Source organism: Uranotaenia lowii, chromosome 2 (genome assembly GCF_029784155.1).
Source record: "Uranotaenia lowii strain MFRU-FL chromosome 2, ASM2978415v1, whole genome shotgun sequence".
Classification (NCBI taxonomy): Eukaryota; Metazoa; Arthropoda; class Insecta; order Diptera; family Culicidae; genus Uranotaenia; species Uranotaenia lowii.
In genome coordinates this window covers 377370732-377396922 of record NC_073692.1, presented here as the reverse complement: position 1 = coordinate 377396922, position 26191 = coordinate 377370732, and the positions used below count along the sequence as shown (strand labels likewise).

Sequence of the window (26191 nt, the reverse complement as noted above, 5' to 3'; positions counted from 1 at the left end):
CGGATTTTGTGCCAACGCTCCTGCATGCTTTCTTGCGTCTTAAATTTGATGAAGATCGACCATTCCTCAGCGATCTTATACGTCGACTCCATAGATTTCCTATCTGCATCGAATGCCTTCACAAATCTGGCCACCTCCACTAGAGATGGGCCTGCTGCACCGTCTAGGGAATTTAAATGATATCGTGTTTTTTACCAGGCTTTCAGCCGTATAAAGATGTAAGAAGAAACAAACACCACCAGTAAAACGTCTTGCACGAACCAAGTCTGATCGTCAACTGATTTTGGTCGCAAATTGTCCTGTAAAACGCAATGAGTAAAATGTACAAATGGTGTGTTAAACGAAAATTTGCCACCAAAATACAATCTTTGAATAGCCATAACTTTTTCATTTTAAGCCCCATCGAGTTGCAGTCTTGAGATGAAATGTTAGTCTTAATTGAAATTTATTAAAATTTATTAAAAAAAGTGAATGAATCCGGACAAAATTTGTTTTTTTCAATGAAATTCAGGCAACCGGGCCGGAAAAATCTGGGCAAGCCCTGATATAACCGAACAATCTGACAAGCCTAACTTATAAGTAACCTTTATATTTTCAAGTTTACGAATTTTCCAGATGTAATTTTTTTTTGATTCAGCCGTCAATAATAAAAAAACGTGATAGATATGCGAAATTCAACGGAGTGATTGTACGACCCCTGTGAGCCATTTTTTTTGTTATTTTGATCTATTTTTGCTGTTGTTCCTTTTTTCTGATAGTGTTTTTTATAACTACATTTTCATCGTCATCACATAGCCATAACGTGCACAACCGTGCAAAATACTCAAGTGTCAAAAAAATTAGTTCACCCGCAAAACTGGAGCACGTTGAACCCCCGTCAATGTCAAGTGTATTGCATATGTTCGGGCGCACTTCTATGGAAACGATCCGACCTGTGATTGACCACGCGACCGCAGCATATTGATCCAACAAATCGAAACTTCCCGCAAATAACAGGTTCAACTCAAATTGTTCACATCATTTGGTCAGTGTTGTTGGAAGAAAATTTCACTTTTTTTTTCGTTTAAATCAGATGGATCAACCATTCCATCACACCAGTGAAGATCCACTTATCCGGAAGCGCTTTTCGGAAAGTATTTTGGACATCCTGCGACCGATGACGGAAGCGGAATTGCCGTTGCTATCCCGGGCGGATGCCATTTCCGACTACAGCACCCTGTCGGATCCGTTTTCGGATCTGGATGAGTCGTACATTTTGTTGGATCAGCGGGAAAAGGTTTGTACTTTCCTTTGTAAAATTTTGACGATTTTCAAAAATATTTGATTATCCGTTCAATAGAAAGCCGGTGACGATGAGGGAGACGAGATGTTGTTGAATCAGTTTACCCCTGAGTTTAAGATGATTTATGAAGAAATGGTGGCATCCAAAAAGGAAGAACAGACACAAGAAGAGGTACCTCCCTGTGAACCGGAACCAGTTGATAGTTCCGAAACGAAACCAACCGAGGGAAAGCGACATTCTGCTGGTGATGCAGAAGCGATGCTTTTGAGGGAACCCGGAGAGTTTAGTCCACAGTTTAAATGCTTTTTGGAGGATATGCTGCAAAAATGTGAACTCAAGTATCACCAGGAGGAGAAGAAAAAGAGGGTAAGTCACTTAACCCACTGTAATAATAAGTTCCTGTAGACATAATTTCATGTTTTTGGATCTGCAGAATCATTTAATTCGATATACTTTGGAATAATACCGGTTTTACGGGTTTTATCGTTTTTTTTCTCTATTACAAATACCGAAAGACCCGATTTGAAAAAAAAAACCGGTAAAACCGACCAGTTTACCAGTTAAGATAATTTTTTTTTCTGGTAATATTTTCGTATAATTCAATTGAAAATGTTAGAAACTGATAACTTTCATAAAACAAAGTTGAAGTTTTATGAAATATATGTCTTTTATAATTTTTTGGAACAACACAAAAGTTAGGGTTGTCAGATTATGAAGGCAGTTCATCCATAAGAAAAACTTTATCCAATCTGTTTTGAGATCTTCAATTCTCTCTTAAGATGTTTATTAAAGCTTGGATTCGAAGTTTTAATGATAAAAATGATATATTTATTCTATTCAATCAGTTATTTTAAGATAGAGGTATTTTTCAAACATGATTGGGGCATTAGACTGCTGCAAGCTTTGTTTGGGAATTTAAATTCTTAAATTTTTACACCTCCCATAACTTTTTTGGTTGTTTTTGCTGCCAGAAAGACCGATAATAATTTTGGAAGCGATCCATCCAGTCCTGAATTAGCGCAACGAGTTTTGATTTTGTATGGAAATTTGTATCGGAAATCAATATTTTTCGCTCAAAAATCGCCAGAACTGTACTGAAGGTTCCAAAAAATACAACTTTGAATGAAAAATATTCCTTGATTCTTGCAGTACAATTCATGTGAACAAACCTAACTTTTACCCCAAGAAAGATTTTCGATGTTATACAAAATTTTTGTTTTCAAAATTATTTTTTATGTGAAACCGTAGGATAAGTATAAAAAATCTCAAAAAACTGTTTTGCAGATCCAGGAAATTTATTGATTGGTATAACATTAGCAAAAACATTTCATGAAATTGTTTAAAGCTTTAGCAAGCAAAGTCTGCTATTTTTAAATACTTTCCAATGGATTCCGATTTTTTTTAATTTTTTTTCATGAACTTCAGTTATAACTTTTTTCATGAAATTCAAAGAAAAGTCAAAACCAAAAATCTAAGACCGACTTTATTATGAGCTTATTTGAATTTTCTGGATGATTTGAAGTGCAAAAATGTCTCCTTCTATAAAAATTCCATACAAAATTGAAACGCGTTGCGCTAACTCAGGAATCAACCCAATCATCTCAAATTTTAAACTGATTCTTGGTGACCCAAAAGGCATCGAAATAAACATATGGAAGAAAAAAAGTCATTTTTTGCCGCGGTCTATTGGGGCATACAAAAACACTCTTCAATTTCACTTTCTTATAATTATGGAACCTTCAATAAACTTTAATTTGTTTACTTTTTATGTTTATTTGAACATTGAACCAAAACTACCTAAGTTTTTGTTTTGATCTCCTTTGCGTTTAACTTTTAAAAGTCAAAATATTACACCAAAAGGTATCAAAACCCTGAATGAATTTTTAATTTTTTTTTTTTTGGATTGCTGAATTCCTAAAATTCTTTCATGTATTATGTTCAAAACGTATCAGCCTCAAAATGCTTTGATTAGATATGTTGTCAGCCATTTCGTCAAACAACCGTAGGCGCATTCAACCCGCTAGGCGTATTTAGGAACATTTTTCCTTTAAAAAATGTTCATGATAACTTTCGTTTCCCAATCGATTTTAGGACGCCCTCAAGAAAAAGGAACGCCGAGTGCGCCGCGCAGCGTCCGACGAATCCCTTGGAGCAACGGGGCCACCAGAACACGATTCACTGTCCGGCGTTTGGCGCATGCTGGACGCCGTTTCGGTCGACAACGGTTTTCCCATTTCAAACAACTTCTACAACCTGTACGACGATCGACGCTTCGCATGGCTGACCCGCGACGAGGTACCCTGGGATCAAATGGAGGCGTCCCGACGCAAGTGTGAACAGTGGCTCAAAATGACGCCCTCTCGACCGGAAAGCAAACATTGAGCATGCAAAGTACTTAGAGTTGTAAGCAAGGTTGAACACAAGTGGCAAAATCCAATTGGAATGAAAAGTTTTCTTAGACGTTATGGTTTATTGGAGAGATTGCATGCGATATTGAATAAAAGTTATATGAACTGTTTCCCGAATGGTTGAAAGTTAGGTTTTATTTCACACACTGCTGCGACCCTTGTTGATGTAATTTTCTCGCACGTCGTGGATCATGAGGTCAACTAGCTTCTTGAGGTCATACTTCGGTTGCCAGCCCCAGTCCTGGCGGGCTTCGGAATCATCAAAGACCTGGGGCCAGGAGTCGGCGATGGCCTGGCGACTATCGGGACTGTAGCTCACGTGTAGTTGCGGGATATATGCAGCTAGCTGATCGACTAGTTCCTCAGGCGTAAAGGACATGGCCGTAACGTTGTAGACTCGACGCTTCAGCTTCTCTTCCGGTGCTATCATGAATTCGTGCAGGGCCCGCAAACAATCCTCGATGTACATCATTGGCAGTCGGGTGTCCGGTTTGAGGTAGCATTCGTACTTTCCGGATTTGAGCGCATCGAAAAAGATGGCCACGGCGTAGTCTGGAATTCGAAAAGGTAGGTCAGTTAATCAGAACGATAAGGGTGAAAAACGTGAAGAATGTAACGCTATTTTAACAAGCAACTTCTTGATCATATTAAAATACAAATTCAAATAAAATGCCACTGATGTGCATTAAAATTTAAATTGAATTAGTAAAATATTGCAAATGCTTTCCACAACGCTCAATGGCACAAGAAAACATCATATTTGGTGATTTCGAATCTTTTTTCAATTTTTATTATCAATTTTGGTGAGATGTCACTTGAAGAATCGAAATCAATCATTTTTTGCCATTTTTGTCATTTTTGTCAATTTTGTCATTTTTGTCATTTTTGTCATTTTTGCCATTTTTGTCATTTTTGTCATTTTTGTCATTTTTGTTATTTTTGTAATTTTTGTCGTTTTTGTCATTTTTGTCATTTTTGTCATTTTTGTCATTTTTGTCATTTTTGTCATTTTTGTAATTTTTGTAATTTTTGTCATTTTGATCATTTTTGTCATTATTGTAATTTTTGTAATTTAAGTCATTTTGATCATTTTTGTCATTTTTGTCATTTTTGTCATTTTTGTCATTTTTGTCATTTTTGTCATTTTTGTCATTTTTGTCATTTTTGTCATTTTTGTCATTTTTGTCATTTTTGTCATTTTTGTCATTTTTGTCATTTTTGTCATTTTTGTCATTTTTGTCATTTTTGTCATTTTTGTCATTTTTGTCATTTTTGTCATTTTTGTCATTTTTGTCATTTTTGTCATTTTTGTCATTTTTGTCATTTTTGTCATTTTTGTCATTTTTGTCATTTTTGTCATTTTTGTCATTTTTGTCATTTTTGTCATATTTGTCATTTTTGCCATTTTTGCCTTTTTTGTCATTTTCGTCATTTTTGTCATTTTTGTCATTTTTGTAATTTTTGTCATTTTTGTCATTTTTGTCATTTTTGTCATTTTTGTCATTTTTGTCATTTTTGTCATTTTTGTCATTTTTGTCATTTTTGTCATTTTTGTCATTTTTGTCATTTTTGTCATTTTTGTCATTTTTGTCATTTTTGTCATTTTTGTCATTTTTGTCATTTTTGTCATTTTTGTCATTTTTGTCATTTTTGTCATTTTTGTCATTTTTGTCATTTTTGTCATTTTTGTCATTTTTGTCATTTTTGTCATTTTTGTCATTTTTGTCATTTTTGTCATTTTTGTCATTTTTGTCATTTTTGTCATTTTTGTCATTTTTGTCATTTTTGTCATTTTTGTCATTTTTGTCATTTTTGTCATTTTTGTCATTTTTGTCATTTTTGTCATTTTTGTCATTTTTGTCATTTTTGTCATTTTTGTCATTTTCGTCATTTTTGTCATTTTTGTCATTTTTGTCATTTTTGTCATTTTTGTCATTTTTGTCATTTTTGTCATTTTTGTCATTTTTGTCATTTTTGTCATTTTTGTCATTTTTGTCATTTTTGTCATTTTTGTCATTTTTGTCATTTTTGTCATTTTTGTCATTTTTGTCATTTTTGTCATTTTTGTCATTTTTGTCATTTTTATCATTTTTGTCATTTTTGTCATTTTTGTCATTTTTGTCATTTTTATTATTTTTGTCATTTTTGTCATTTTTGTCATTTTTGTCATTTTTGTCATTTTTGTCATTTTTGTCATTTTTGTCATTTTTGTCATTTTTGTCATTTTTGTCATTTTTGTCATTTTTGTCATTTTTGTCATTTTTGTCATTTTTGTCATTTTTATTATTTTTGTCATTTTTGTCATTTTTGTCATTTTTGTCATTTTTGTCATTTTTGTCATTTTTGTCATTTTTTGTCATTTTTGTCATTTTTGTCATTTTTGTCATTTTTGTCATTTTTGTCATTTTTGTCATTTTTGTCATTTTTGTCATTTTTGTCATTTTTGTCATTTTTGTCATTTTTGTCATTTTTGTCATTTTTGTCATTTTTGTCATTTTTGTCATTTTTGTCATTTTTGTCATTTTTGTCATTTTTGTCATTTTTGTCATTTTTGTCATTTTTGTCATTTTTGTCATTTTTGTCATTTTTGTCATTTTTGTCATTTTTGTCATTTTTGTCATTTTTGTCATTTTTGTCATTTTTGTCATTTTTGTCATTTTTGTCATTTTTGTCATTTTTGTCATTTTTGTCATTTTTGTCATTTTTGTCATTTTTGTCATTTTTGTCATTTTTGTCATTTTTGTCATTTTTGTCATTTTTGTCATTTTTGTCATTTTTGTCATTTTTGTCATTTTTGTCATTTTTGTCATTTTTGTCATTTTTGTCATTTTTGTCATTTTTGTCATTTTTGTCATTTTTGTCATTTTTGTCATTTTTGTCATTTTTGTCATTTTTGTCATTTTTGTCATTTTTGTCATTTTTGTCATTTTTGTCATTTTTGTCATTTTTGTCATTTTTGTCATTTTTGTCATTTTTGTCATTTTTGTCATTTTTGTCATTTTTGTCATTTTTGTCATTTTTGTCATTTTTGTCATTTTTGTCATTTTTGTCATTTTTGTCATTTTTGTCATTTTTGTCATTTTTGTCATTTTTGTCATTTTTGTCATTTTTGTCATTTTTGTCATTTTTGTCATTTTTGTCATTTTTGTCATTTTTGTCATTTTTGTCATTTTTGTCATTTTTATTATTTTTGTCATTTTTGTCATTTTTGTCATTTTTGTCATTTTTATCATTTTTGTCATTTTTGTCATTTTTGTCATTTTTGTCATTTTTGTCATTTTTGTCATTTTTGTCATTTTTGTCATTTTTGTCATTTTTGTCATTTTTGTCATTTTTGTCATTTTTGTCATTTTTGTCATTTTTGTCATTTTTGTCATTTTTGTCATTTTTGTCATTTTTGTCATTTTTGTCATTTTTGTCATTTTTGTCATTTTTGTCATTTTTGTCATTTTTGTCATTTTTGTCATTTTTGTCATTTTTGTCATTTTTGTCATTTTTGTCATTTTTGTCATTTTTGTCATTTTTGTCATTTTTGTCATTTTTGTCATTTTTGTCATTTTTGTCATTTTTGTCATTTTTGTCATTTTTGTCATTTTTGTCATTTTTGTCATTTTTGTCATTTTTGTCATTTTTGTCATTTTTGTCATTTTTGTCATTTTTGTCATTTTTGTCATTTTTGTCATTTTTGTCATTTTTGTCATTTTTGTCATTTTTGTCATTTTTGTCATTTTTGTCATTTTTGTCATTTTTGTCATTTTTGTCATTTTTGTCATTTTTGTCATTTTTGTCATTTTTGTCATTTTTGTCATTTCTTTTTGGCTTTATAAATAATTTTAGAATTCAGGCTCATATTCACAACTCAGATGTAAGATTCAGATTTCAGATTCAGATTTCAGATTCAGATTTCCGATTCAGATTTCAGATTCATATTTCAGATTCAGATTTCAGATTCAGATTTCAGATTCAGATTTCAGATTCAGATTTCAGATTTCAGATTCAGATTTCAGATTCAGATTTCAGATTCAGATTTCAGATTGAGATTTCAGATTCAGATTTCAGATTCAGATTTCAGATTCAGATTTCAGATTCAGATTTCAGATTCAGATTTCAGATTCAGATTTCTGATTCAGATTTCAGATTCAGATTTCAGATTCAGATTTCAGATTCAGATTTCAGATTCAGATTTCAGATTCAGATTTCAGATTCAGATTTCAGATTCAGATTTCAGATTCAGATTTCAGATTCAGATTTCAGATTCAGATTTCAGATTCAGATTTCAGATTCAGATTTCATATTCAGATTTCAGATTTCAGATTCAGACTCAGATTTCAGATTCAGATTACAGATTTCAGATTCAGATTCAGATTTCAGATTCAGATTTCAGATTCAGATTTCAGATTCAGATTTCAGATTCAGATTTCAGATTCAGATTTCAGATTCAGATTTCAGATTCAGATTTCAGATTCAGATTTCAGATTCAGATTTCAGATTCAGATTTCAGATTCAGATTTCAGATTCAGATTTCAGATTCAGATTTCAGATTCAGATTTCAGATTCAGATTTCAGATTCAGATTTCAGATTCAGATTTCAGATTCAGATTTCAGATTCAGATTTCAGATTCAGATTTCAGATTCAGATTTCAGATTCAGATTTCAGATTCAGATTTCAGATTCAGATTTCAGATTCAGATTTCAGATTCAGATTTCAGATTCAGATTTCAGATTCAGATTTCAGATTCAGATTTCAGATTCAGATTTCAGATTCAGATTTCAGATTCAGATTTCAGATTCAGATTTCAGATTCAGATTTCAGATTCAGATTTCAGATTCAGATTTCAGATTCAGATTTCAGATTCAGATTTCAGATTCAGATTTCAGATTCAGATTTCAGATTCAGATTTCAGATTCAGATTTCAGATTCAGATTTCAGATTCAGATTTCAGATTCAGATTTCAGATTCAGATTTCAGATTCAGATTTCAGATTCAGATTCAGATTTTAGATTCAGATTTCAGATTCAGATTTCAGATTCAGATTTCAGATTCAGATTTCAGATTCAGATTTCAGATTCAGATTTCAGATTCAGATTTCAGATTCAGATTTTAGATTCAGATTTCAGATTCAGATTTCAGATTCAGATTTCAGATTCAGATTTACGATTCAGATTTCAGATTCAGATTTCAGATTCAGATTTCAGGTTCAGATGTTGTTTATTTCAAACTTACCGGTTGTACCGCCTCCTGGTGGATCGCTGGAGATGACTCCCGGGAATCGCAGGCAGCGGAAGTCCAATCCGAACTTGTGATGATAGTATTCCCCAATCAGTTCGGCGTGCACTTTTGATACACCGTAGATCGTTTTCGGTCTCTGGATGGTCACGTTTGGCGTAGGATTTCTTGGACTGTCCGGTCCAAAGGCACCGATAGTGCTTGGGACAAAGATTCTCAGTTTGTACTGTTTGGCCAGCTCGATTACGTTGTGCAACCCTTCAATGTTGACCCTTACAGCCAGTGGAACATTCTGCTCTCCGATGGCGCTCAGCAGTGCCGAAAAGTGGATGATCCAATCGACCTGATGATCTACCACAATTTTTTGAAGGCCCTGAATTGAAGAATCAATAAACATGAGTTAAGATAGGGATAGGTTTCAATTGAGCAGATTGAACTGTACCTTGAAATCTAGGATATCGGCAAAGATGTACGGTCCTTGGTTGAGAATTTCCGCGCTCGGTTTGATGATATCCGATAGGATGACATTTTCCTGTCCATAGTTGCCTCGAAGAAGCTTAGCGCATTCCGTCCCCAGCTGACCAAGTCCACCTGGAAAATGAAAAATAAGAATGAATGATGATGTTTTTTTTCATTAATCATATTCAATAGTTTTCGATTCATTCTCTTGTTATTTACGATCCGAGAAGTAGGCGTTGAGTCATGGTGAATGCAAGCTTTTTTTCTTCGCTGGTGATAATTTTTCGGAAAATACAAATACTTCTTGTAAAGTTTTGAAAAATATAACCGGAATATGATTGGGAACGGCAAGAATAAAATGAGATCATCATTTGGCCGGAACAAATTTGAAATCCTTCTTTTGTCACTTGGATTTGACGCATCATGAAGTAAGGATAGTAAAAAAATAATTAAAATATTTCTATAATTTGGAAATTACAAGTTGGACAAAAGCTTGCATGCAGTATATTTGTATACAAGAATTTATCAATTTTCTCAAAAAAAACTTTGAATTTAAAAAAATTTCTGCTCCACAGTAGGCCCGACCATTTTATGTTTTTGATCATTTAAAGTGTTCAAATGTAAACATAATTGAAAATATGAACATTGACTAGAAGAATGACAACACGTATTTATTATTCTTCTTATTTACGATCCGTTTTCTCAAATACACACACCTGGAACTTGACCATCACATTTGCATAGAGTGACGACACATAGGCGTGATTGGCCAATGTCAAGTTCGTCTATACGTATCTACGCCATGCGGAAGTTATTCGCTTGATTACTTTCAATTGGCAGTGGAATTATATAATTTATAGCGACCTAGCAGATGCTGCGTCCAGATGGAATAAAACGTGGAGACAGGCGTTGAACCTTGATCGGGCTCGGGTGGGTCGATTTAGGACTGAATAACCTGTTTTTGTTTCTAACTCTCATCAGATTCTGAATGTGGGTTAAGGACTATTGTAGGTATCAGATTCTTATTTCCTATTAAAAATCATATTGATTAAATAATTCTATTATTGAAAACGGATTTTAGAATCCACATCAGCAAAACTAATTAAGAAAATGTTACAAAATTAGGCATGTGAGTATTTTTGGGTACGAAAAATATTTCCATGGTGGTTTGGTACCCCTCCCTTAGGCCGATTTATTTTGAATACGGTTTTCCTTAAAGCCTAAGCTATGACAAATATTTTATTTGAAGACTGCTTTTCGATTCGAGTTAAGATAAAAAAGTCATTAAGCTTAAAAAATGAGCTAACTTTTTTAAGGGCGATAATCACTTCTAATGAGGCACATCGTCTAACAGTTTGACGCAGCATTAACAGTGATGAATATCACCCTTAAAATTTATGGGCCAATTTTTGAAGTCAAGTAACTTTTCTACCTTAACTTGAATCGAAATGCAGTCTTCGAATGAAATATTTGGCTTTAAGAAAAACCGTATCCAAATTAAATCGGCCGGGGACCAAAGTTCTTCCCGTGATCCGATTTGGCTCAAATTTGGTATGTGGTCTTGTACTAGGCCTGAGATCAATTTTAGCATGCAACGCATGAGTCGGGTCATTTGGGGCACACTAATGAGAACCCCTCCCTGCTTCCAATGGGAAAATAGGAAGATGGAAAGGGGTTCCCATATAATTTTATGTTTCTCAACTTGTATGGAAGAAAAAATTTTACACATTCAATCATCCTTAAATTCCATCAAGCTTGAAATGAAGTTGGTCTTTGATTTTTGGTTTTGACTATTGTTGAGCTTAATTTTTTGCTTACATAACAAGCAGCTAAGCGTTTCATGAAAAAAGTTTCAAATTTCAACCATTTTTAAAAAATGTTTCAACCATTTCAAAATTTAAAATCTGAATCCATTGATAAGTATTTAAAAATGGCAGCCGTTGCTTGCTAGAGCTCTAACGAAATTCCATGAAATGTTTTTGCATCAAAATAAATAAATTCCCTGGCTATGCAAAGAAGTTTTTGAGATTTTGTATTCTCATCCTACGGTTACACAGCTTTCAAATAAGCAATCAAAAAAGCCTAAATAAAAAAATCTTTTGAGAAAAAAATTGTATAACATCGAATATCTTTTCTGTACTCCAGTGTGGTTTGTGCTTTGTTTACATAAATTGTACTGCAAAAAAACAAGAAATATTTTTCATACAAAGTTATTATTTTTTAAACTTTCAGTACATCTCTGGCGATTTCCGAATGAAAAATTTATTTCTCCCATTCAAATTTCCATACAAAATTGAAACTCGTTGCGCTTATTCAGGACTAGATGGATCGCTACCAAAATTTGTATGGCTATTTCTGGCAGCAAAAACAACCAAAAAAAGGCCGCAAAAAGTCAAATATTATCTTCATCCTAATGATATTGTGGATTTTAATATTTTTTTTAGAAACGTCGCTGGTGAACTGGCAACAAAACACAGACTTCCAATAATCTAGTACTTTAATTTTCTTTGTCGGAAGTCTTTTGGAAGTCGGAAGTCCGGACTTCCTAAGTAAAATTTAGTGCTGGCGCGTTAATATTTGTCATATACCAGTTTGTAGTTTTATATTTAACTAAGATATCCTCAATATTTAAGATCGTTATCATAAGCAGTTATCGTTTCACAGACATCAGACTTTAAAAAACAAATTTTGAAAATATACTTCAGATAAAATAATATTCAAATCAATATTTCTTCTATAAAAGAAATGCTACATCAATTTCCAAATCCATCGTTGGAAAGCTTGTTTTTTAAACTTCTTTTTGAAATTTTTTTCATTTTTGCACGGTTAACTAAAAATGGTTAAAAATGAGTAGTTTTAATAATTAATCTAAGGGTTTAAACAGTGTGATCTCAAAGAAAAAAGCCTAGCATTGCTCGAAACTTGTTTTATCTTTAAAACATAGCTAAGGGTCTAATAAATCGAGTGCAAGAAAAAATGTATGCATATACTTGCATCCTTCAAAGTTATGAAAAAACAAAAAAATGGGTAATTTTTGACCATTTTGGAAAAAAAAATTTTATTTAAAACATCATTAAGCAAACATTGTTCATAACGTGCAGGAAGATGATTGTGACCAAAAGTAAAGATTGTGTTTTGATATCTGTAGAAATAACTGAGATTTTCTTAAAACTACTTTATTCCCAACTAATAATCAAACATTTTTTGCATATACTCTGATTCATCATAAAAAACTTCACAATCATTAACACAAATATTCTGAGTATTTTTTTTTTATCTCTCAAACATTTTTTGTGAGCACAGAACTCAAAAATATCCACGCGTTTCCGAGATAATTTTATTTAAATCAGTTTTGTTTCATAAGTACACTATGCATTTTGATGAGTTAATATTCCAATTTGAGTTTACATTAGGGTGTCCCAAAATTGCATAATTTCTGAGAATCTGGAGGCTCACCCTCCAAATGGACGTGGGGAACATACTTTTGTATGGGGCTGACTAAAATAATCATGTTAGAGGTTCCGTGAGGGCGATCTTTGAAAAAAGCCCACTTTCAAAATATTTGATTTTAAATGAATTTTGGGTTCATAAATTTTCGCAAAATTTATATATTTTATATTCTTTCAATTTCGTTTGGATTAAATACTAAACGTAAAAAATGAAAAAAAAATCGTATCAAAATTGAAAATAAGCAAGTTATTTTTAAGAAAAAAATTTTTTTTGTCCAAAAATTTTGTATTCAACTGACCAATATGTGTACCTAGCGTAAAATATTTTCGATACCAGTGCCATCAAAAGATGCGGATTTTTGTGCACTTAAACTTTGCTCAACAAAGCATGTTGTTTGTTTCATTGTGTGAAGAGCTATTCACAGTTTAATCCTTAATCAAAGTCACAATTTAGGATATTTTTTATTTAATGTATTAAATTCGTCTAAATAAGTACCTACTTTAACGTCAAAACAATTGCTAAAAAAGACTGGGATGGTTTAAAGGAATTTAAAAAATCACGTAAGAGAGGACCAGCCGGTTTTTGAACAACAACTTTTTTTTTAAGATAACACCAGATCACGAAGTTTAGCGCATTTTTACGTAGGGGAGAGTAGGGTAACGTGGGCCACTCTGAATATATCAGATGTCTGTTGAGATAAAAATCTCAATCCAACTGTCATCGTCGTCGCTTTGCGTAAGCATATTTTTCTATAAGTTGTTGACTTAAATAGGCATCATATGCTTCTTTTTATGCTTGATAAAGCTTTAAAAAGATTAAAAAAATGTTCTTACATAATTAAACAAGCACCCGCTAATTGCATCGATGAAGAACCCAACGTTCATAACAAAAATATGCTCATACGCTTATGATCTTAGTTTTGATATGTTCTTTCTCGTGAGAAATGAATTTTTTATGAAAAATCAATAAGTCACATAAACGCAACTAATTTGCAAGTTTGTGAAGAATCGTGGTCCACATTTTGTGAGGTGTCTTGAGCCACATATATTTTTATGTTTTTATACACATTCAGAACTTAAAATACGCTTTTCCTATCTGAAAAGTTTTCTTATGCTAAATGAAGAGTTATGAAAAATATTTTGTCCATCCTATACATGGAATTTTGCCGAAACGTTCGCGAGCCAGGTTATCGAAACTATTCGATCATACACAACTATCTTTTTAATTTCATTATTTGAAATTACTTTTAAATAACGAAATGAATTATGAAATAACAGTTTTGGGTCAACTCATAAACTTTGCATGTTATTTGGTCAATTTGGATTTGGTGGCCCACGATTCCCCACCATTTTTCAAAATCTAAAAAATATTGCTTTTTTTAAACAGTCAAAACTTGGGGAAAATAACTTATTAAAAATTCAAAAAACTGCCTTATGATACGTTACAAATTTAAAAAACTATAGGGGAAAGTTGGGTAAGACGGACACAGCGGGTAAAACGGACACTTTCAATATTTCGAAAATTACAAAGTTTTTCACAAATCGTATGATGGGAATATGTTCGTCTAAGTGTATCAACACTTTCGAGACCTTTTGTTTATTTATAGCAACAAGGTCCCATAATAGTAAACAAAACAAACAAAAACTTTGACGATCCATTATCTGATCTAATTTTCTCTCCTCATAAAATAGTTCATAACTCGCAAAATATTCGAATATTTCAACCGTTTTCAAAGGTAGATTTATTAGACTTCTTTTTAACCATCTGGAGGAAATTCAGCGAATTTCGGTCAAAGGGATTGAACAACAGACGTTTTGAAAAAAAAGTTGCTAAGGCGGGTAAGACGGACACCTAAAGGTCGGGTAAAACGGACACATGAGTTTCTCCAGATATTTAATTTTTTTCATCGGTTTTAGGGGCTGTTCACTAATTACGTAAGCACATAGGGGGGGTGGGGGGGGTTTCACATTTGCTTACGATCTCTTACTAGGGGGGTAGGGGGGGTTTCCAAAAATCTTACGTAAGAAATATTACATTAAAAATTCATCACAGTCACAGCCATACAAAACCATATTACTCAGGTCTTATTTTACTCACTACCTATTTGTTGGTTAATTTTGATGTTATGTTATTTATCTTTTAATGTCTTTGAATTAATAAAAAAAAAATTACGGGTTCTATAAAATTTATAGAGAATCAATTATCAACTTAACTAAAAACACTAAATCACATTATTAAAAAAGATCGTCGCTTTCCGCTTTTCATCATAACAATCTTCTCAATTGAGAAATTTATAGAAACCACAAGGAAAAAAACGCGTTGTGATACCACGACTTGAATCCATCATATTTCGAAAATGACTTCACTCAGAAAAAATCTTTAAAAATCAATATAAGGCGCTTTAAATAATGAATTTCTAGACAGTTTTTTCAGTGATAGACACTACCAATTCTACATTTTACTAAAGATTTACCATACAAATCCTAAAACTTTATCGCTTACCACTGAATGAGTCTGAGCTTTTAAGTTAGTTGACAACGTGATTGTCGTTAAACATTTTTGCCCTATTGCTAGTAGTATAGAATGATATTTATGATTTTCAGGTAAAAACATAACAATTTTTTAGGGTACATTGTGCTTACCTGATCTCTCTTTCGGAATTTAATCGGAATCGGAATTTAAATTTTATATCGTTTATTCGATTGTGAAAATTTATTGAAAATTATTGTTACCCCAAACATGTCATGAATAATGATTTCTTTAATCGTTTATGACATTTTATCTGTTGTTTTGTATAGATTGTGCTTTTCAAATTCAGTTTTTTTTTTAATTTTACTTAAAAAGTGCTTTGCTTTGAAGTCTGTATATCACATTTTTAATATTTTCAAGCTATTTTTGAAAAAACGTGTCAATTTCTCTACCACGAGTGCCATAATGCTGGTAAAGTGCCAAAGATAAAACCTAAAAAAAGTGTCAATTTCTCAAAGAATAAAAAACGTAAGATTTTATTAGGGGGGAGGGGGGGTTTTGAAAAATCTTACTTTGTCTTATCAGGGGGGGAGGGAGGGATGAAAATTTCCAAAATCGTGCTTACGTAATTAGTGAACGGCCCCTTATACTCCTAACGCCTTCGCAAACCTTGGCAAGAGCAATTGTCGGTTGAAAAGCACTCACCATCTCAAACAGGCCAGTTCAATTCGGTTCAAAAACGTTTTCACATACTTAACTCACAAAAATATCTACTAAAAAATAGCTATAAAAACAGTCTAGATGGAGGAAATTTACTAATTCCAATGGTTTATGCGATAGCAATCAACCTAAACTGCCCATCTGCACGAAAACTGCGATGAAAAAATCAATATCAAATTTTCTATTGCGATTCTACCTTAAGGTGTCCGTCTTACCCGACTTTCCCCTACCATTTTTTTTTTTCATTTTATCTTTCATAGCAAAGAAATTATGGTGCATAGAAATAAGTGACCCATGATTCCCCACTCTCAAATAATTTCGCATCAAAATACAAAATTTAAATTTCCCGATTTCCTTTTCTCCCCCATTGAGTGTTTTTTTTTTAATTTGAAGTCAATATTTCCAAGGTGACACCAGATTTCCACGTTTTAGCAATTTTTAAGTCATTTGGCATCAAAATTAAAATTTCGATTTCTCCGATTGATCTCTTTTTTGGTGATTTTTAGGGGTCAAAAACCTATACTTTGAGCGCTAAGGCACTTTTGAATCAAGTCCGATTGAGCTGAAATGTTTCCCAGGTCAGTTTTTTGGGTCAATCTACAAAATGTATATGGTTGGTTTTTTTCAATCCGACATGATCTATCTAACTTACAACCTAATCTACGGTTATTTTTTTAAAAATTTATTTAAAAAAAAAGTTTTTTTAGTTGATTAATGATTTTTCAAGTCTTGCCCCAGTCTGTTATGGTTTTGCATTCTACACCATGCTGCCGAAGACGTCAAAAACTCATATGCGTCGAGCACAGTCTCAAAATGCATCTATCTTAAGCTTGCCAGATTGCCCGGTTTTATCAAGATTTGTCCGGATATTTGATACATATTCAATACTGTCACCTAATTTGTCAAATCAAACAGAAAAAAAAACAAATTGTGTAGTAATTTTTTTTTATTTAGGCTTTAAAAACGAAATTTTTTGAGCAATTTTTTTATAAAAATAGTCATGAAAGGTTTCACGGAAGACAAAAATACGATTTAAAATAGAGATGTACCGAATAGTGGTATTCGGCGAACGGCCGAATTCCGAATATTGACCTTTTCAACTATTCGGCCAAACGAATATTCGGCCGAATATTCGGTCGAATATTCTTGTTGAGTTTTCAATAGAAATACTTTTATTTCTACTGCTATTTCTAATAGAAATTTTCTATTTCAGTCATTTTAATGTCCCTCATGTTTTAAAGTCGATTATTTCCAACCAGATGTATCAGATCATTTATAATTAAAGGTCTATTTCATTTTCAAAATTACACCATCAGCTAAAAAGACATCAGATGACTTGTAGGTTCTAGGACGTTAATCACAAAATAGATTGAATTCCACTGAAATTTAGGACAAAACATGTCAAAACAGGTGTTAAGCTATTTGAAATTGCTTTTATTTATATCGAAATAGATGAATGTCTAATTTTGGCTAGATGTCATCAAAATAGTTGACAAAAATAACGATGATCTCTGACCTCAAGCATACAATACTTTCTACAACACTTTTCTACACTTCCGGGTAAAAAAAATTTTTTTGAAAAACCTGTGAAAAATAGGAAAAATTTAACAGAAACTAGGTATTATTCTCAAACATACAAGAGGAAAAAGAAATAAAATTACTTCAAAGTTTTTATCGAAATACAACAGCAGTGTTCAAATCGAATCTAACGAATAAATGTACTCTAAACAATCGTTTTGTAACAGAAATTAAAAAAAAAATTCAAAGAGACATTTGATTTTTTTTATTTGATTTTGCAAAAAATTAGATTTAACTTTTCTCGAATTCTTTATTTGGTTTATGGGCAAGCCTGGATATATCAAGTAAATTTGGAATATACGTAAATATAAAGCTATCTACAGTGAAAAATACACGGATACATCTACAATGTTTTACTAAAACCATAAGTGTTTGGATGTTTTGAATATTTTGTGAATTATCCAACATCATTTGAAAAATTTGAGAAGTCAGTTTTATTATAAATTTGAAAAAAATAAATATTGGGCCGAATACCTAGCTCAACTATTCGGTGAGCCGAATATTCGGCTTAACGGTTTTTTGGCGGTATTCGGCCGACCGAATATTTGGTACATCTCTAATTTAAAATTTGTTGATAAATTTTGATTAACAATTTTTTCATAAATTTTTATGGGTAATTCCTGGGGTTTGACCAAATTTGTCCGGATATTGTCCGGATTTTTGGTCGAACTTCAGGATTTTTTCAGGATTTAGATAAAAAAAACCGGATTTGTACGGCTACGTACGGATACGTGCTTAAATAATTCTGGCAACCTCAATCTATCTCCACAATAACCATTCAGAGCCCAAAAGGTTACACGTAAATTTAGCATTGTACCATAGATCCACTTTGCAAACTCATTTCAAACTATTTATAAAGCAGTTTAAAACTTTCAAAATTATGGACTTCTGAAAAAACCACAGAAAAATTTGGAATTGGTATTGGTTGTAACAATGCTTAACATTTCACGTGTGCACATTCTTCAATTTTCGTCTAATGATTATTTTATCACATCATTTTTACGATGTCCTCCAAAAACTGAGTACGTTTCATCAACCGTTTTACACAGGACGACTATCAAAATAACAATGTCACAGTTCGTTTATTTTCACTACCCACAGTTCAAAGTAACTATGAGAACGGCTTTTTAAGGTCAAAGTAATAACTTAGTCGAACGAGGTCACAATTTTTCGATTACCTGTGATTAAAATTTTTGGATTCCGATTGCCGTTGCCATTACAGGAATAAAGCCGAGCTAACGTTGCTGCCGGAAGTATCTGCCGCTGCAAAACTCCTCCGGAAGTTCCCCACTGTCGAACTAGATTCGAGCTTAACACTTTTTTCAACAGCATCCCTGCGCGAGTTTGGTAAAACTGTTCCTAGTATAACACTTGCTAGTACCAAATTTTGCCGGAGATAGTATCTCGTGCGTAGTTATTATCGATTGACGGTCACGAGAGACGGATGATGGACAGGAAGCCGTAGAAAGATGTCCGTTAAAAATAGCTTATTTTTCTCGCAATGTTTGTAGTTGGACTTAGTCTTGTTGGGGAATGACCGCTGATAATGTGCTCGTTAGCCGAAATTGTTGGCCCCCAAAAATGTTTTCTCCTAACTGAGGAGATTTGTAAATTTTTCGGCCTACTTGAGCAGACCACCGGAGCGCGATTTCAGAACCGTCCCGTCGAACTGATAACTGGCAACTAGACGGACTCTACCAGACGACAGTTTCTGACCGCCTCCAGGGATATTCAGCAAATCAACCAACAGCACCGGGTTCGAACGAATCAGCAACAATTTAGTTCAAGTTTGATCGAAATTTTGCTGAACCAACCAACCGGTAACCAGTTCTAATATCGGTTGCTTGAGCGGCGTCCCGGAATGAGACTTCCCGCGCAAAAACTCCGAAGAAACAGGTCCCAAGCGAATTTGTTTTGCAAAGGAAAACAACTTCCGAAATGCCGTTAGTGATAGCGCGTTCGACTCCTTCCAGGTCTCGTGAAACGCATGTCTGACTGACTCCATTAAAAGCATATTAGAAACCGGGACGGGGAACGGTAAGGAAGGCGAATTTTATTGGCTGTAACAGGAGAAGTCTCGATGGAAGGAACGATTGTGGGAACTTCTGGCATTGATTGAGGAACCTGATAGTCCGGAGGTGTGGCGAGTCGGACTCACGTGCTTCGTTCCTCGGTTCTCGGTTGTAGTAGTAGAATTGCATTATGTCTGCGAGGGCATTCTCAATGACTGTTGCCAAGTCTTAACCTGTTCAGGAGTTGTTGATAGTCCTGAGCTTGTAACCTGTGCAATTTTCGGACTATATTATCTGCTGGAAACGGAGAAGCAAGTAAATATATCTGGCTATAACATGGATATTTTCTAGAAATTTACTACAATTTGTTAATAAGAAAATAAATAAAGCCGTTGATTACGGATTTAAATCCTGCACACTGTACTTGTCAGATTTATCTAATAACAAAATTTCATTCCTTTAACAGAATTGACATTTCAATATTCATATGATTATCGAGCTTTCTAATAAAAAATTTATCATTTATGCTAACTATACATAAATTCTTAAATATCTCAAAAATGGAAAAAGAAAGTTCTGTAAAACTTAAAAAAAAACAACACTACACATGTTGTTAATTCTTTTTAGTATATTTAATGAGAGCAATTTTCCAGCTACAAATTGCTTGTTGTTTTATATTTCATGAAAGTAAAATGCTGTGGCTCAATGATAAAAACCAAGTAAAATCGTTACCAAAATAAAATCATTCATGGTCTCATTTACGAAAACCGGAAAAATTCTTTGCAGTTGGTTTAAGATGACTAGAATTTGATTTCCGAAATTTTATCTTTACTTCATGCTGAACGTGGATGAAAATTCGAACCGATTATCTGATGAATTTTTTTATATTTTTTATACTTTTTATGAATACAAAATGTACAATAAGGTGGCAATGCATGTATTGAATAATTTTCATAGTTGAATTTCGGAAACGGGCCAAATATGAATAATTTATCGATTAAGCCAAAAAACTGACCATTGCATAATTAAATCTCGATCGGACTTAATAAGAAGAACCTAAAAGAGCTCAAAATTTTTCAAGCCTTTTTTTTTAAAATTGCGACCCAGAGATGGGTCTTGACTCAAACATTCAGTCAGCGAAACTTTTTTGTAGAGAAATGAATCCAACTTAGATGAAATTTTAGGAACTAGATAAGAGAAAATCGATGTTGAAAAACATGCGAAAAAAATTCGCCTTGTCTCCCGGTAGGACTTGAACCCACATCCTGCCAATCACCGAAATTGGCTGGATATCCAAATACGGCAAAACGCATCATTTCTCATCATAACTGACAACCCGTGCAGGATATGAGAAGGCAATGCAAATCTTGCCGTGCTTAAAAATGTCCAAACTTCATTCGTTCCGCGTCGCTTGTAGAAGACAGTCGAGTTTGCGTTCAAGTGCTATCGTGTGCGAGAAGAAGTTTAGAAGCTGTTTGAAATCCGGGTATAGTTACCGTACGAGCAGTTTTGTTACGAGCAATTGCAAATTAAGTGCGATAAGTTATTAAAGTTATCCGCGTGTGTTTTGCCAAGGTAAAAAGGATTCTTTATCCACCGCATCACCCTCGAAGCTGACCGCCATTATCATCACCATCATCGTCTTGTAGACAATAGGCATTGGTACCGTGCATGGTCGTCAGACAACACAATAGACCTCGTTGTTGGTTCGAAAACAGATCGGTACAGTGTGTACCAAATAAGTATACCTTTACACTTTCTACCAATTTCTTTTTTTTTTTTTTTAACTTTTTTCCCTTTTTTAAACTTTTTCCCCTTGTGTCTGTTATAATTTTTTCTCTGTTTATTATCGAGTTTATAAGGTTTCGTTCTCCGCGCTAGCCCGGTATGTCGGAAAGTAACCGACTATCGGATGACGACGGCGAGGATGATGAGCACCCTCCATATCGGGAAGAAATCCCTTCCGAGGAGTTTGAAGATACCCCCATCCAACCGATGTACCTATCGGACACAGAAGATTCCCCTCCCCCCACCCCCAATGCAATCCAACAACCCTTTAGATTCGGCAATTCCCTCTCAACGTCTGAAAATCTTCCCCAAACATCAAACCAGGCTAATTCCTCCTTTGAAAACGATTCAATGTTGCCGAAATCTGCTCCTCGCCGTCGGGTTTACCAAAATGAATCGACGGGACCCTGGGTATTCTATTTCCGGTCCAAATCAAAACCTCTAAACATAATTTCGATTTCCCGAGACCTCGACCGATCGTACTCTTCCGTAGTCAGCTATCAGCCGATGAGTCGGAACAAAATGCGCGTTGTTGTTGGTAGCTTGAAGGAAGCAAACGCCATTGCTTGTGACGAGAGGTTTACGATCGAATACCGTGTTTACGTTCCCGCTCGTGACGTGGAAATCGACGGAGTGGTAACCGAGGAGGGTTTGACCGTCGATGATCTTGTGGAGTCCGGGGTTGGCCGATTCAAAGACCCTGGTCTCCCCACGGTCAAGGTGCTGGACGCGCGTCAGCTGAAATCAATTCAGCTGAAATTTTCCCTGTCGAACTCTTTTCGGGTTACCTTTTCCGGCACTGCACTTCCTGATTACGTTGCGATCGGGAAGGTTCGTCTACCTGTGAGACTTTATGTGCCTTCGGTCATGTTCTGCCAGAACTGCAAGCAGTTGGATCATACGGCCGCCTACTGCTGCAATCAGGCACGCTGCTCTAAGTGCGGGGAGAAGCATGAGGAAGCTTCGTGTACTACACCAGCAGCAAACAGGTGTTTGTATTGCACTGGTGAAGCATCTCATGCTCTCTCGGCGTGCCCTAAGTACATATCGCACCGGGAAAAAATCAAGACTTCTCTGAAAAATCGAGTAAAAATGTCTTATAGAGACATGGTTGAAGTCTTTGCCAATCGTCTCAGAGAACCAGTTTGACCTTCTAAGCGAGAATGAGTCCGAAGGGGAGGATCCATGTGAAGGAACATCAACTGGGCCATTTTCAAAAAATAATGTTTCACAGGCTCCAAAAAGGAAACGCATTACTAAAACACAAACCGGATTAGCTGCCAGCAAAATTAAAATTAAAAGAAATCCTCAAAGTGGAAATAGTAATTCTGCCCCTCCTATTCAGAGTCCTCCGGGTTTTAATCCGTCCCCGAAGGACTTCCCTCCACTTTCTGGGAAGTCAAAACCCCAGGCTTCCCTTCGAAATTCAGGCCCATCAGTAGCTAACAGGAATGCAACAATTCCCAGAGAAACTGCACCTGACCCATCGTCAAATGGTTTTCCCAGCTTTTCGGCTGATGGTAAGATGAAATTCTCGGATATTGTTGCGTTCATTCTGGACTTTTTCAGTGTACCAGCCGGATGGAGGACTATGATAAATATGTTTGTACCCCTTTTGAGAGAATTCTTGAAAAAGAAAGCTCTCACTATGACCCTCATCGCAGAAGCAATTTCTTTCGATGGATAATTCATCCAATGAGGGGACTTTGAATTGTGATGTGTTTGCCTTATGCGAAACTTGGCTCTCTCCAAACGTAGAATTTCCCTTCCACAGCCACAACATAATTCGCCTGGATCGTGATGGTCAAAGAGGGGGTGGCGTTCTTTTGGGGATCAAGAAATGCCACTCTTTCTATCGTATTCCACTACAACCATCTCCAGGTATTGAAGTCGTCAGTTGCCAAGCTAGAATTAAAGGCCAAGACCTTTGCCTAGCCTCGGTATATATTCCTCCAAATTCAAGCGTGAGCCGGAACCAATTGGCGAATATTCTTTCACTTCTCCCAGAACCCCGGTTAGTTCTGGGAGATTTCAACTCCCATGGCGTGGGCTGGGGTAGCTCACGTGATGATGATCGTGCTAACATTATTTATGAGCTGTGCGACGACTTCAACATGACTGTCTTAAACAATGGGGAAGTGACTCGAATTAATGGATCCCAAACACAGCATAGTATTTTAGATATTTCTTTAGCTTCTTCCTCTCTGAGCTTGGATTGTACGTGGAAGGTAATCCAAGACCCTCAGGGAAGCGATCATTTGCCTATCCATATTTCTATCACCAGTGGTCGTAGTCCACCCGAAGAGATCAATATTCCTTATGACCTCACAAAGAATATTGATTGGAAAAAGTATGCATCGGGTGTAAGCGACGCCATCGACTTAATGGAAGAACTGTCTCCGGAGGCAGAGTACAGTTTTATTTCTGGAACAATTGTGGACTGTGCAATCGGAGCACAGGTCAGACGGAATGAAAGTTCGACGATACAGAAACGGCCTCCCACTCCGTGGTGGGATGGAGATTGCTCACGCGCGCGAGATGAAAAATGCAAGGCGTTTGTTGAGTTTCGCAGAACCGGATTGCCAGAGAAGTTCCAACGTTACTTGGCCTTGGAACGCAAGTTCAAGAACTTGATCAGGGGCAAGAAACGGGGGTACTGGAGGCGATTCGTGGATGGGTTATCTCGAGAAACGTCATTGAACACGCTTTGGAGAACGGCACGAAACATGCGAAATCACACTCCTTCGAACGAAACTGAAGAAAGTTCAAGTCGATGGCTGATACAGTTCGCGAAAAAGGTCTGCCCGGACGCAGCACCAGCTCAGAAACACTATCGGGATACAGAGAATAGTTCCGAAACGGAGGATCAATTCTCGATGGTCGAACTTTCACTTGCGCTCTGGTCTTGCAACAATTCAGCTCCCGGACTGGACAGAATCAAATTCAACTTGTTGAAGAATCTGCCAGATACCGCTAAGAAACGCTTGTTGAATTTATTCAATAAGTGTTTGGAGCTGAACTTTGTTCCGCATGACTGGAGACAAGTGAAAGTCATCGCCATCCAAAAACCGGGAAAACCAGTTTCTGATTACAACTCGTATAGGCCGATTGCAATGCTCTCGTGTCTCTGGAAATTGCTCGAAAAAATGATTCTCTTTCGGCTGGATAAATGGGTTGAATCAAACAATCTGTTGTCAAGTACACAATTTGGATTCCGTAGAGGCAAGGGTACGAACGACTGTCTAGCATTACTTTCATCAGACATTCAATTGGCGTTTGCCCAAAAAGAGCAGATGGGGGCAGTATTTCTGGACATCAAAGGGGCATTCGATTCGGTGTCCATAGAAGTGCTATCTAGTAATCTTAACTCTTGCGGACTTTCACCAATTTTGAACAATTTTCTATATAACCTGTTGTCTGAAAAAATTATGCATTTTAGCCATGGAGAAACCAAAGTTGAACGAATTAGTTACATGGGTTTACCCCAAGGCTCATGTTTAAGCCCCCTGCTATACAACTTTTATGTCCGAGAAATCGATGCTTGTATGGCACAAAATTGCACGCTGAGACAGCTTGCGGATGACTGTGTTGTTCATTTCACAGGTAAAACAGAGACTCAAATAAAACCTCCGCTACAAGAAACTCTAAATAATTTATCACATTGGGCCAGGAATCTAGGCATCGAGTTTTCGCCTAGTAAAACCGAGTTAGTAGTTTTTTCAAGGAAGCATTCCCCTCCTCAAATAGAGCTCCTTATGATGGGTAGAACTCTAACTCAATCTCTTAGTTTTAAATATTTGGGTGTCTGGTTCGACTCTAAATGCCTCTGGGGAAAACATATTAGGTACTTGACTCAAAAATGCCAAAAGAGAATCAATTTTCTTCGAACGATTACTGGAACCTGGTGGGGTGCTCATCCACAGGACCTCATCAGGCTATACCAAACAACGATACTGTCGTTCATAGAATACGGAAGCTTTTGCTTTGGGTCCGCCGCGCAAACCCACTTGATTAAACTAGAACGAATACAGTATCGTTGTTTGCGTATTGCCATGGGTTGTATGCAGTCGACACATACGATGTGTCTCGAAGTACTGGCGGGAATAATGCCGTTGAAAAATCGGTTCTTCGATTTATCGCTACGTTTCCTAATTCGAAGTGAAACTATGAATCCTTTGGTGATAGAAAATTTGGAAAGGCTTATGAATATTAATCCGCAAGTAACATATGTAAATAATTATAAAACTTTTAGTCAATTAGAAATAAATCCTTCTTTATTAAATTCGGACACGAGTCACTTTTACCCGAGTAGCAGTTCCTTGATAAGATTCGATCTGTCCATGACCGCTGACATCCGTGGAATACCAGATCACGTCCGACCCAACATTATTCCTTCAATCTTTGCTTCAAAAGTACGTGAAATTGATCCTATAAAAATGTTCTTTACTGATGGTTCTAGAATCGACAATGCGACTGGCTTCGCAGTGTATAATGAGGGCTTTGAAGCTTCGTTCAAGCTTCGAGAGCCATGCTCCGTTTACACTGCTGAACTAGCCGCTATTTACTGCACCTTGAAACACATTCGCACACTGCCCGCAGACCACTATTTCATCTATTCGGATAGTCTCAGCTCCGTTGAGGCAATTCGATCGATGAAACTGACGAAGCGCTCTTCCCATTTTTTGCTGGAAATTTCAGGGATATTGGGCGCTCTGATCGAAAATTCGTATAGGATTACCTTAGCTTGGATCCCGTCTCATTGTCTTATACAAGGCAATGAGAAGGCGGACTCATTGGC

General features: G+C 35.0%; 2 protein-coding genes across 2 annotated transcripts; one reads left to right on the top strand and one right to left on the bottom strand.

Annotated features, from left to right (window-relative positions):
- The first annotated feature begins 559 nt into the window (after positions 1-559).
- On the top strand, positions 560-3816 carry LOC129744380 (uncharacterized). The gene is made up of 5 exons (XM_055736882.1): positions 560-699; positions 796-996; positions 1073-1276; positions 1340-1648; positions 3374-3816. The coding sequence occupies exons 3-5, from the start codon at positions 1073-1075 to the stop codon at positions 3662-3664; spliced, it is 804 nt and encodes a 267-aa protein (XP_055592857.1). The 5' UTR covers positions 560-699; positions 796-996; the 3' UTR covers positions 3665-3816.
- LOC129744376 (L-threonine 3-dehydrogenase, mitochondrial) lies at positions 3787-19303 on the bottom strand. The gene is made up of 4 exons (XM_055736876.1): positions 18772-19303; positions 9360-9508; positions 8915-9290; positions 3787-4242 (listed from the first exon to the last, which is right to left on the bottom strand). The coding sequence occupies exons 1-4, from the start codon at positions 18923-18925 to the stop codon at positions 3830-3832; spliced, it is 1092 nt and encodes a 363-aa protein (XP_055592851.1). The 5' UTR covers positions 18926-19303; the 3' UTR covers positions 3787-3829.
- Positions 19304-26191: the final 6888 nt, after the last annotated feature.

Excerpts from the sequence above, each read along its gene's own strand:
- LOC129744380 (XM_055736882.1), top strand. The coding sequence starts at position 1,073 with ATGGATCAACCATTCCATCACACCAGTGAAGATCCACTTATCCGGAAG. Across the intron at positions 1,277-1,339 it reads TGTTGGATCAGCGGGAAAAG|AAAGCCGGTGACGATGAGGG; the intron begins GTTTGTACTTTC and ends TCCGTTCAATAG. Across the intron at positions 1,649-3,373 it reads AGGAGGAGAAGAAAAAGAGG|GACGCCCTCAAGAAAAAGGA; the intron begins GTAAGTCACTTA and ends AATCGATTTTAG.
- LOC129744376 (XM_055736876.1), bottom strand. The coding sequence starts at position 18,925 with ATGCTGTTGAAAAAAGTGTTAAGCTCGAATCTAGTTCGACAGTGGGGA. Across the intron at positions 9,291-9,359 it reads CCGATATCCTAGATTTCAAG|GGCCTTCAAAAAATTGTGGT; the intron begins GTACAGTTCAAT and ends TCTTCAATTCAG. Across the intron at positions 4,243-8,914 it reads ACCAGGAGGCGGTACAACCG|ACTACGCCGTGGCCATCTTT; the intron begins GTAAGTTTGAAA and ends TTCGAATTCCAG.